The following is a 12,754-nucleotide window of genomic DNA, read 5'->3' as shown; positions in this document are numbered from 1 at the left end:
AAAAAATACTGAAGAAAATAACACCTTAAAAAATAGACTAATTCAAATGACAAAAGAGCTCCAAAAAGCCAATGAGGAGAAGAATACCTTGAAAGGCAGAATTAGCCAAATGGAAAAGGAGGTCCAAAAGACCACTGAAGAAAATACTACCTTAAAAATTAGACTGGAGCAGGTGGAAGCTAGTGACTTTATGAGAAATCAAGATATTATTATAAAACAGAAGCAAAGGAATGAAAAAGTGAAAGACAATGTGAAATATCTCATTGGAAAAACGACTGACCTGGAAAATAGAACCAGGAGAGATAATTTAAAAATTATTGGACTACCTGAAAGCCATAATCAAAAAAGAGAGTCTAGATATCATCTTTCAAGAAATTATCAAGGAAAACTGCCCTCATATTCTAGAGCCAGGGGGTAAAATAGAAATTGAAAGAATCCACAGATCACCTCCTAAAAAAGATCCCAAAAAGAAGACTCCTAGGAACATCGTTGCCAAATTCCAGAGCTCCCAGATCAAGGAGAAAATACTGCAAGCAGCCAGAAAGAAACAATTTGAGTATTGTGGAAACTCAATCAGGATAACACAAGATCTAGCAGCTTCTACATTAAGGGATTGAAGGGCTTAGAAAATGATATTCCAGAGGTCAATGGAGCTAGGATTAAAACCAAGAATCACCTACCCAGCAAAACTGAGTATCATGCTCCATGGCAAAATATGGATTTTCAGTAAAATAGAGGACTTTCAAGCTTTCTCAGTGAAAAGACCAGAGCTGAATAGAAAATCTGACTTTCAAACACAGGAATCAAGAGAAGCATGAAAAGGCAAACAAGAAAGAGAAATCATAAGGGATTTTTTGTTTATTTTGTTTACATTCCTATATGGAAAGATGATATGTGTAATTCATGAGACCTCAGTATTAGGGTAGCTGAAGGGTATATATATATATATATATATATATATATATATATACATATATATATACATACACACACACATACATATATGTATGTGTGTATATATATAGAGAGAGGGAGCGGGGGGGGCACAGGGTGAGTTGAATATGAAGGGATGATATCTAAAAAAATAAAATCAAATTAAGGGATGAGAAAGGAATATATTGAGAGAGCGAGAAAGGGACAGATAGAATGGGGTAAATTATCTCACATAAAAGTGGCAAGAAAAAGCAGTTCATTGGAAGGGAAGAGGGGGCAAGTGAGGGGGAATGAGTGAATCTTGCTCTCATCGGATTTGACCTCAGGAGGGAATAACATACACACTCACTTGGGTATCTTACCCCACAGGAAAGAAGGAGGAAGGAGATAAAAGAGGGGGGCACGATAAAAGGGAGGGCAGATAGGGGGAGGAGGTAATCAAAAGCAAACACTTTCAAAAAGGGACAGGGTCAAGGGAGAAAATTGAACAAAGGGGGATAGGAGAGGAAGGAGCAAAATACAGTTAGTCTTTCACAACATGAGTATTGTGGAAGTGTTTTGTATAATGATACACATGTGGCTTGTGTTGAATTGCTTGCCTTCTTAGTGGGGGTGGGTGGGGAGGGAAGAGGGGAGAGAATTTAGAACTCAAAGTTTTAAAAGCACATCTTCTTAAAAAAAAGTTTTTGCATGCAACTAGGAAATAAGATATACAGGCAGTGGGGCACAGAAATCTGTCTTGTTCTACAAGAAAGTAAGGGAAAAGGGGATGGGGGAGTAGGGTGACAGAAGGGAGGGCTGACTGAGGAACAGGGCAATCAGAATATATGCCATCTTGGAGTGGGGGGGAGGGTAGAAATGGGGAGAAAAGTTGTAATTCAAACTCCTGTGAAAATCAATGCTGAAAACTAAAAATATAAAATAAATAAATGAAAAGGAAATTGAGGGGATGCCAATTAACTGGGGAATGGCTGAACAAGTAGTGACTTATGAATGTAATGGAATACTACTGTTCCATAAGAAATTGTGGGCAGGCAGACTTCAGAAAAACCTGGAAAGACTTACATGAACTGATGCTGAATGAAGTGAGCAGAACCAGGAGAATATTGCTGGAGCTATAAATCAGTTCACTTATTTTGGATGGTACTTTGGAATTATGTAAATAGACTAAAATGCCCATACCCATTGACCCACAGATTCCATTATTAGATGTACCCTAAAGATGTCATAAGGAAGGGGAAAGTCCCCACATACCCCAAAATATTTATAGCAGCACTTTTTGTGTAAGCAAAAAATTGGAAGCAAAGTAGATGCCCATCAATTAGGGAATGGCTAAATGAATTGTGGCAAATGAATTAGTGGAATATTATTGTGCCATAAGAAATAAGAAACGTGATTGAATATAGAGAAGCATTCCAACATCTGCATGAACTGATGATATGTGGAGAAGAGCCAAGAAAACTATATATGGTGACTACAACAATCTAAATGGAAAGAACCACCAACAAAAAAATCTGAATGATTTGTTGAAAAATGTATAAAGAACAAATGTGGTAAGAAAGAAGAGAAGACACTCACGTTGCACATATTTTCAGACTTTTTTAATGTATTGATAAGTTACGTTGATATTTTTTCTTTTTCTTTTGCAAAATACTATTTTTGTTATAATAATAGCTAGCATTTACAAAGTGTTTTAAGGTTTGTAAAGCTCTTACAGATATCTCATTTTATTGTCACAACAACCCTGGGAGCTAGGTGCTGTTATCATCCTCATTTTACCTGTGAAGAAACTGAGATGGACAGAGGTTAAGTGACTTACCCAGGGTGATACAGCTGCTAAGTTGTTTGAGCAGGATTTGAACTCAGGTCCTCCCGACTCCATTAAAGGGCCCTGGGTGGGGGAAGGTGATGTTAAAAAAGCAAAAGACATCAAGTATTTTTTTGTGTTTTTTTTTTTTTAAGAACACCTATAGAGAGATTTGGAATCTAAGGACCTTAGTTCAGATCCTGGCTCTGCTACTGAATAGTTTTGTAACTCACCCTCTCTGTCCTCAGATTCTTTATCTGTAAAATGCAAAGATTGGATGACAATCTAGTCCAGTTTGGAATCTAGTCACTAACCTCTAAGGTATTTTCCACTCTGCCTATCATCAGGAGCCTCATTAAAAAGCAGTTACTAAGTACATGATTGTCTTAAGCCCTCCACAATGAAAATTACACAGTATCTGCTTTCCAAACTAATCCCAAGACAAATCCCGTGTAGCTTGTAGACCTTAAGGAAATAAAATAGTTGGATAAAACCGGGTAAAAGTTTTATGTCATATAAAGGTCAAAGGGCCAGAGTAAGTCTATTGAAGTTTATTTTTGGATATCATGGAAAATACATGATTTGGAGTGATGATGAGAGAGAGCCCCCTCATCTATAAAATGACAGATTGGGACTAGATGACCTTGTAGTTCCAACTGAATTTATGGGAATAGTAGTTGAAGTTTTTTTGTCCAAACTGTGTGAAGGGTGTTCAGTTGTTTTGTGAGTCATGTTTGACTCTTTATGACTCCATTTGGAGTTTTCTCGGCAGAATTACTGAAGTGGTTGCCATTTACTTCTCCAGCTCATTTTGCAGATAACTGGCGCGGACAGGGTTAAGTGACTTGCCCAGCTAGTAAATGTCTGAGGCCATATTTGAACTCAGGAGTCTTCCTGATTCCAGGGCCAGCACTGTATCCACTGTGCCACCTCGTTGCCCCCTTGTGAAGGGTGGATGGAAGTTATCAACACATCTCTCATTTGGACACGTAATAAGCATTCAAGACATGTTTGTTGATGGACCCACTGAGGGACGATGATGTCGAGATGAAGTGAGTGGGACAGGAAGGAGGAAGAGAGCTCCTTAGGAATGGTCTCTTGTTTAGTAAAATTTTAAGGCAAGATACTGAGCTAAGGAAAGTCAGAGAGGCTAGTGTGGGAAGCCTAGCTCCCGCAGCTTCCTTCAGGTCTCAGCCAAAGATCCATCTGCGGCAAGAAGCCTTTCTCGGTCCTCCTTCATCTTAGTGACTTCCCTCTGATACTACCCCCAGCTCATCTGATATATCTCATTTAAACATCGCATGTTGTCCCATCCTTCCTTAGACTATTAGCGCCTTGAAGTCAGGAATGCTTTTCATCTGTCTTTGTATCTCCAGTGCTTAGCACAGTGCCAGGCATGCAGTAGGTGCTCTATAAGTGATTATTGACTAACAAATGTTAGCCTCTCTGAACCTCAAATTCAAATGGGAATTATGAGAGAGAGAATATATTGTTGTGAGGCTCTAGTAAGATAATATAAAGCAGTTTGCAAACCTTAAAGTGCTGTATAAATGTCAGCCTTTTTTTTTAAGAGGGAAAGTGACAGAAGATTTTAAAGTGTTAATAGCATATTCATTATTTTTTTGAATGCTAAGCCTTGAATGTAAAGAATTTTCTGGCCAGAGTATATTACACCAAATTAAAAACAATATCCGGTGGAACTAAGGTATAAATTTGCTATCTTGTAATCTAAGAGGCCATCCTTCCTTTATAAAAAAAAACCACTAACCTTATTTTTAGCATCATTTTCTTTTAAAATTTTGAGTTCCAAATTCTCTTCCTTTCCCATCCCTCCCCCACCCACCGAGAAGGCAAGCAGGGAAAGAATGCAAAACATACTTCCATATTAGCCAAAAATTAGCAAAAAAAGGGGGCAAGAGAAATAAAGGTAGAAAATTATATTGCAATTTATAGTCAGTCCACTTTTTCATCATGAGTCCTCTGGAATTGTCTGGGATCAGAACTGCCTCACAGTTGGTCATCATTGCAGCATTGCTGTTAATGGTTCTTCTCGCTTCGCTTTACATCAGTTCATACAGGTCTTGCTATGTTTTTCTGAAACCGTCTCCCTTGTACACGTAGGACCTTTTCCTGACCTCTTTGGGATATAGAACTAGTAGTGGTGTTGCTGGGTAAAAGGAGATGCATATGTTTATAGTCCTTTGGGCTCCTTCCTTAAAAGTACGGCAGATGGTAAGGCTTTTAAGGGTGGTCTAAAGAAAAGACTGTGATAAAAAAAGGTGGCTAAAAGATGGAATGAAGATAATGTGAAGGAAAAAATTATCTATTTAATTGGGATATTGCTCTGTTTTCAAATCTGCTACCTTTTTGGTGACATGAAGTGTTTATGGCACTGTTTTAAGTTCAGATGTGTATGAGAGAAGAGTAAAGGAATAAGCATTTATATAGCTCCTATTGTGTGCCAAGTACTATGTTAAATACTGAGACTCCAAAGGAAAAGACAAAAACAGGCCCCAACCTCAAGGATCTTATAATCTAATTTGAGAAAATGCTGTGTGTGTGTGTGTGTGTGTGTGTGTGTGTGTGTGTGAGAAAACAAGAGTTATTTGCATGTCATCTCCTCTATTAGAATGTGAGTTCCTTGAGAGCAGGGAGTGATTTGGGGTTTTTGTTTTGTTTTTTGCCTTTTTTGTCTTGTTAGTGCTTCGCACATTGACTGGCACATAGTAGGTGCTTTTTAATGCTTGTGGACTTGCCTCTGGCTCTAGAGAGCTTAGAAGAAAGATGTTACACATTTTGGCTCCTTATTATATAGTAGGCTTTTCTAACAGTTCAAGCTGTCTGGAGATCTGGGTTCTAGTCTCAGGTTTCTTGACTGTGTTAAACTAGCTTACCTAACAGTCCTTCAGTATCTGAGCAGGAATCTACAGCCCAAACTGTATGTTTTCTGGCAGAATATGCCAAGTATTCGATCCTTGGGTACCTAATTTTCCTATGTTTTCCCATTATTTATTTCATAGGGGGTATTGCTACCTAGTTTCTAACCTGCTCTGGCTCCTCTCATAGACTAGAAGGTGACAGAAGGTCAGCTGAAGGAACCACATGCTGCACACAGGCTAGTGTTTGGAGGTGATAGCCACAAGCCGGAGGCTTGGCTCAGTTGTCCCCCACCCTTCAGACAGTTGGCAAGTAATCCAAAAGGATTTGTGTCTGGAATTAAGGAATCATACTGTAGTGAAGTCTGCTTAGGATTCGGGCAGAAACACAAATTCCCTTTATTCTAATTCAATTCAGTGTAGGGTATATTATATAACACAATGCCCAAAATTATGCTAAGTACTTAGAAGGAGAAGATAAGAGTTCCCTGCCCCCAGGAATTTAAAAATGAATGGAGGAAGTGAGATGACAGCCATGGGTCACTTCTGTGGGGGTAGATTTTGCTATGGCTTTGTCCCAGGTTCCAGTATGGAGGAGGGAACAAGGTTGCTTCCTGCCTATGTTTGGATGTTTCTCCAAAGGGGTTGGGAAGAAAAGATGAGCCCTGAGATGAAGTAAAGAAGTGGGGTCTTGGCAGGAAGAGGTCTGAGGAAGTCAATGGGCCAATGGAAGGACCAGTGATAACAAAAATTTGCTTGATCCTTGAAGGCATTTTTAAATTCTTGTCCTTTTAGTATCCTCTACTCTGTGCAAAGCCCATATTTTCCAGGCTATTGGCTTACCTGAGTTCAAGTTATTTTACATAGAGTTGGCTCATTTTCTCTCCTTTGCCACCCCATCCATCCCCCTGTTTCATGTCTGGGATCTGACCAAGAGTGCAGCTGGGGTTACTGTGTAAGCAGGTAAGCAGGGAACCACCATTTTATTTTTTTGTTGTTGTTACATAACATTTTATTTTCCCAGTGACATGTAAAAACAATTTAAACATTTTTTTCTTTCAAATTTTGATTTTCAAATTCTCTCCCTCCCTTCCCCCCCTCCATTGAGAAAGCAAGCAGTTTGACATAGGTTATATACGTGTAGTCCTGCAAAACACAAACATAAGTCATTCTGTGAAAGAAAAAACAGACAAAAAAACCCCAAGAAAAATCAAGTGAAGAAAAAATATCTTTGATCTGAATTGAGGCTCTACCAGTTCTTTCTCTGGAAATGGACAGCACCTTTCATCATATAGTATGGCTGTTACTGTATACGATGTTCTCCTAGTCTGCTCATTTCACTTTGCATTAGTTCATGTAAGTCTTTTCATGTTTTTCTGAGGGTATCCTGCTTATTTCTTAAAGCACAATAGTGTTCCATCACAATGATATACCACAACTTGTTCAGCCATTCCCCAGTGGATGGACAACCCCTAATGGATGGACATCGCCTCAATTTTCCCTTTGCCACCACTAGAAGAACTTCTATAAATATTTTTGTATGCATAGGTCCTTTTCCTTTTTGTTTTTTGTCTCTTTGGGTTACAGATCTAGTAGTGATATTCTTGGTCAGAGGGTATACATGGTTTTATAGCCCTTTGGGCATAGTTCCAAACTGCTCTCCAGAATGGTTGAATCAGTATAGGACTTCACCAGTAGTACACCAGTGTTTTAATTTTCTCACATCCCCTCCAACATTTGTCATTCTGCTTTTCAGTCTTGTTAGCCAATCTGACAAGTTGTAGTGGTTCAGAATTGTTTTAATTTGGACTTCTCTCATCAGTAGTGATTTAGAGCATTTTTTTCATATGACTATAGATAGCGTTTATTACTTTGAAAACTGCTTATTCGTATCCTTTGACCATTTATCAGTCAAATGGTTCTCATTTCTATAAATTTGCCTCAGTTTTCTATATGTTTGAGAACTTAAGTCTTTATCAGAGAAACTCACTGATTACCAACTATGCATTTCTCACCATGCTATTTTCCCTGTTTATCTGTCCATTCTCAAAAGTGTTTTGCTTCTGACTTTTACTTCCCCCAAACTGCCCTCCCTTCTATCAGTTCTCCCCCTTCCCCCTTCTCTTATCCCCTTTTCCTGTGGGGTAAGATAGATTTCTACACCCAACTGAGTGTGTATATTATTCCCTCTTTGAGTCAATTCCAATGAGAGTAAAGTTCATGTGTTCCCCTCCTCACTTCCCCCGTTTCCACCTTCACTATGAAATCTATTTCAAGCCTCTTTTATGTTAGATAATTTATTCCATTCTAATCTTGAATTGATTGTTTCAGAGGCATCTCAAATACCTCAATATATCCAAAATAGAACTCATTTATCTTTTCCCTTTTTCTTTCCTGCAAACCCTCTTCCCAACTTTCCTGTTACCATTGAGGGTATTGTTATCATTCACTTGTTTCAATTAAGTCTTACTCTTCATGACCCCATTTGGGGTTTTCTTGGCAAAGATACTGGAGTGGTTTGTCATTTCCTTCTCCAGCTCATTTTACAGATAAGGAAATTGAGTCAAACAATCCATTGATTTGTCCAGTGTCACACAGCTAGTAAGTGTCTGAGACCAGATTTGAACTCAAGTCTACATAACTCCAGGTCTGGAGTTATCCACTGCAAGGGATTCTTATTCAGGTGCAGGTTGGATTAGATGGAGATGGCCACTGAGGTTACTCTCACTCTGTGATTTTTTGGTTACTGATTGTCCCTTAATAACACAGTGACTGGCACCCTGACTGGCACCCTATGCTGTCATTCAGTAGACATCAATTAAGGTACCTGCCTATGAAGCTACAGTGCTAGGAGCTTGAGCTTAAACTGAAATTGCAAATACACATGTGAAACAAAACTAATGCAGCCAAAATTAAAAGAAAAGCAGGAAACTGGAGAAAATTTTTTTACAGCCAGTTTTTCTGGTAAAAACCTCATTTTTCAAGCCATTTCCCATCTGATAAATTGTAAAAGGATATGAACAGGCAATTTTCAGAAGGAGAAATCAGTTACTGATAATCACATGAAAAACCACTCTTAAGTCACTACTGATTAGAGCAATGCAAATTAAATCAATTCCAAGATACCACCTCACAGCTATCAGATTGGCCAATATGACAGAAAAAGGCAAATGACAAATGCTGGAGGGGATGCAGAAAAATAGGGACACTAATACACTGTTGGTGGAGTTGTGAACTAGTCCAGTCATTCTGGAGAACAATTGGGAATTATGCCCAAAGGGCCATAAAATTGTACATAAATCACACTAGATCTGTATCCTGAAGAGATCAAAGAAAAGGAAAAAGGATCTATTTGTGCAAAAATATTTATAGCAACTCTTTTTGAAAATGGCAGCAAAGAATTGAAAATTAAGGAGATGTTCTCAGTTGGGGAATGGCTAAATAAGTTGTGATGTACTATAAGAAATGACTGGCGGGATGGTTTCAGAGAAACTGGGGAAGACTTGTGTCAATTGATACAAAGTGAAGTGAGCAGAACCAGGAGAATGTTGTACACAGTAATAGCAATATTGTACAATGATCAGCTGTTAGTGACTTAGGTACTCCGATCAAGCCAATATTGAGGGCCATTCCAAAGAACTCATGATATGCTATCTACCTCCAGAGAGAGAAGAAAACTGATGAACTTTGAGTGCAGATTGAAACATATTTTTTTCACTTTTTAAATTTTTCTTGGTGTGTGTTTTCTTTTGCAACATGGCTAATATGGGTATGTGTTTTGTATGATTTCACATGTATAATCAGGATCATATTGCTTGCTTTCTCAAGGAGTGGGAAAGTGGCAGAAGAGGAGAGAATTTGGAACTCCGTTTTAGAAAATGTTAAAAATTTTTAAAAATTTAATCAGGAAATATTCAATGAAATAAACAATGCATTGAGATGAAATAAACTACCCCTCCTCCAAAAAAGGAAGTATATGTGTATATGCAGGAACTCAGATACTCAGCCTGGCTTGGTTTCCTCAGAGTTGAACATTAGCTGAGATGTTGTCTCCATTTCCTGATCAGTGGCTGATGGGTTTTATACTCTCTCTGACTTTTTTTATAGGTATTCGCCCCTACAAATGTGAGATCTGCAACAAAGCCTTCACCCAGCGCTGCTCTTTGGAGTCTCATCTGAAGAAGATCCACGGGGTCCAGCAGCAGTATGCCTACAAACAACGTCGGGACAAGCTGTACGTCTGCGAGGACTGCGGCTACACGGGTCCTACGCAAGAGGACTTGTACCTACATGTAAACAATGCCCACCCAGGAAGTGCTTTCCTCAAAAAGACATCAAAAAAACTGGCCGCCATTTTACAGACGAAGCTAACTTCTGTTCTCCAGAGGAATGCTAAACTAAATGAGGAGGACAAATGAGGAGAAAGAAGGAGAAAAAGAGAGGGACTAATGTTATGAAGTTTACATGTTTGATAAGTTCCTATGCTGGTTTTGTTCCCCTCTCTTCCTAGATTTTTTTTAAATTAAGAAAAGTTCAGAGATCTCTCTGTCCCTTCTGGTTCCTCAAGATAGTGGCCTCATTCGCCTTTGATCCTTTATGATACTACCACTTGTAACGTTGGTGTCTAGTCTTGAAACTGAGAGAAATTGAAGCAAGACTGGTTTTTTTTTTTTTAAACAGGGGCCGCTGTTGTGTTTTGTACAATCGTTGTTAGGACTCTATAAAAAAGGATAAAGGTCTTCTTGAAGACATTACCGTTTTTGTTCTACGAGATCCTGGGTTGTTGGTACCTTGAAGGAAAGGTATCCTCACTCAAATGTTGTTAAGATGAGAATGGGATTATTTCCTTTCTAACCAAGTTTACAGAAATTATTTTAATAAATGAAATGGCCCTATGAACCTTTTTTTCTAAGAAGAGACCAACTATATTTTCATGTCAGGCTTACGGTGTGAACTTTGATTTCAGATTATGTTTTTGATTGTTTTTGTGATTGGTTGGGAAGAGAGTTCTTGTTTGTTTGCTTTTTTAAATTGAGGCAGTTAAAAGCTGGAGCTAAAAAATCAGAGCTAAATGTGCAGCATCCAAAATGCAGATCTTCAAGATCCCCCACCTTCCCTTGGCAGTCCTGTGGGTTCCTTGTTGGCACACTGTCAAGGTGCTGCTGCAAGTGTAAAAAAAATAAAATAAAATAAAGGAAGGTAAATTCATGAACCCTTCATTTTGCTTTATTGTCATGGAGGCAGCTCCACAATGTACAATAAGACATTGTTGAGACTTAACAGTGTCTGCACTATCTATCCCACAGGTAGGCAGGATGGGTCCTGATTCTGTATCTGTTATGGAGGCCGGGATATCTCAGAATTCCTAGATTTAGAATTGGAACGGATCTTAGAGGCCGTCTAGTTCAACTCTCACTTTAGAGGTAAGAAAACTGAGTCCCAGAGAGGCAAATGGGCTACCCAGCATAGCCAGGATTGCCACCTCAAGTCCAGAGCTCTTCCTGTTGTACTGGGGTGCTAGAGTTCCCTAATTCAGCCCCCAGATGACTAAAGTCTGAGACTTCCTATGTGACTTGGGTAATTGACTTATTCTTCCTAGGCCCCAGTTGCTTCATCTGGAAAGGAAGGAAGGAAGGAATGAAAAATCATTCAAATTCTTACTACATGCCAAATTCCAGGGTTCAAAAAGAAAATTGAGACAGTCTTTGTTCTCATGGAATTCATATTCTTATTGGAGGAGATAGTCTTTGGAGGTCTGGAGATTGCAATAACAGGATAGGTGGTTAGGCTCGGGGGTCCTCCGTTTTTCCAGAAGGATGCTGCTTGTTTATACAACAGATACGTGTGGCCTTCTCTGGCCAGCAAGGTAGGGGACCATGGAGGGGCCCAGTTCCCTCCCTACTGAGAGGGAAGGAGTGCATCTGAACTTCATTCAGGATGGAAAGGAGAATTGGGGTTCCCTTCCATCAGGTGGGAAAGTCAGCATTGGCAGGAAGGTTGGGGAAAAGGGCAGGAGTTGGGCCCTCTGGCACCCCACTGAGATCTGGGGAGATAGGAGGTGGACTTTACGATCCTGAGGATTCCTCCAGCTCAAAAGTCAGTGCTCTTCTAAGAAAGTTCCGTTTTAGAGCCTGTTTCTATGACTAAACAAATGAGGGGTGGGGAATCCACACGTAGTTAGGAATCTTACCACTAGCATGTGTGTTAATTGACCTTTGTCTACTTTTTCTGTACCTGGAATGAGGCCAGCCGACTGTGAGGAAAATAAAATACGCATTTCTTAAACAAGACAAAGTGAGAGGTGTTAGTGGCCCCAGGCTCTGTGGTCTCAATCTCCATCAATACTTGTTAGGCAATAACAGTGAACCAGGATGCAAGTCTTTGGAAATCTCTGGAATTCACAATTTAAGAGACTGGTAGAAGAGAAGCATCAGATTTAGAGCTAAAAGAAGCGTTTGGCGTCATCTAGTCCAGGGTTGGAGAACCTTTGGCCTCATCACACGTGGCCCTGTAGGTCCTCAAGTGCAGCCCTTTGACTGAATCCAGACTTCACAGAACAAATCCTTTTATTAAGGGGACTTCGTGCAACCCCATCATTTTGTAGAGAAGGAAGTTAAGACCCAGAGAAGTTAGATGACTTGCCCAAGATCACAGTCATCAGTAAAGTAGCTGAACAATAATAAAATAAATATAAAAAATAAAAATGATAACTAGCATTTATATAGTGCTTTAAAGTTTACAAATATTAACTCATTTTATAGAAGGAATAGAAAAAAGTATTTAAGCACCTACTATGTGCTGGCCACTGTGCTATGCCCTTTACAAATATTACATCATTTGATCCTCACAACAACCTTGGGAGGTAGGCACTGTTATGATTCCTGTTTTACAACTGAAGCAAACAGGTTGTGTGACTTGCCCAGGGTCACACAGTCTTATACCTCACTCCCTGGGAGGTAGTCTTTGATCGGTGACACTGGCCTCCTTGTTGTTCCACAGACAAGACACTCCATCTCTCCAATCTGGGTATTTTCTCTGGCTATCCCCCCATTCTCCATCCTCTCCTTGGTCTGCCACCTTCTCTGGCTTCCTTTAAGACCCAACTAAAACCCCATCCTAAGCCCTTCTCCCCCCAGAT

The 12,754-nt window shown here is 39.5% G+C and overlaps 1 protein-coding gene across 1 annotated transcript in view; it reads left to right on the top strand.

The window, feature by feature from the left end:
- Nucleotides 1-10,784, top strand: part of OVOL2 (ovo like zinc finger 2) — a 54,003-nt gene extending 43,219 nt beyond the window's left edge. The window contains exon 4 of the mRNA XM_036751718.1: nt 9,724-10,784. Coding sequence (XP_036607613.1) covers nt 9,724-10,034 — 311 coding nt within the window. The 3' untranslated portion in view covers nt 10,035-10,784. The remainder of the gene's footprint in view (nt 1-9,723) is intronic.
- Nucleotides 10,785-12,754: the final 1,970 nt, after the last annotated feature.

Source organism: Trichosurus vulpecula, chromosome 3 (genome assembly GCF_011100635.1).
Source record: "Trichosurus vulpecula isolate mTriVul1 chromosome 3, mTriVul1.pri, whole genome shotgun sequence".
Classification (NCBI taxonomy): Eukaryota; Metazoa; Chordata; class Mammalia; order Diprotodontia; family Phalangeridae; genus Trichosurus; species Trichosurus vulpecula.
Note: the sequence above shows the minus strand (reverse complement) of the source record. Positions and strands in the feature narration are given on the sequence as shown.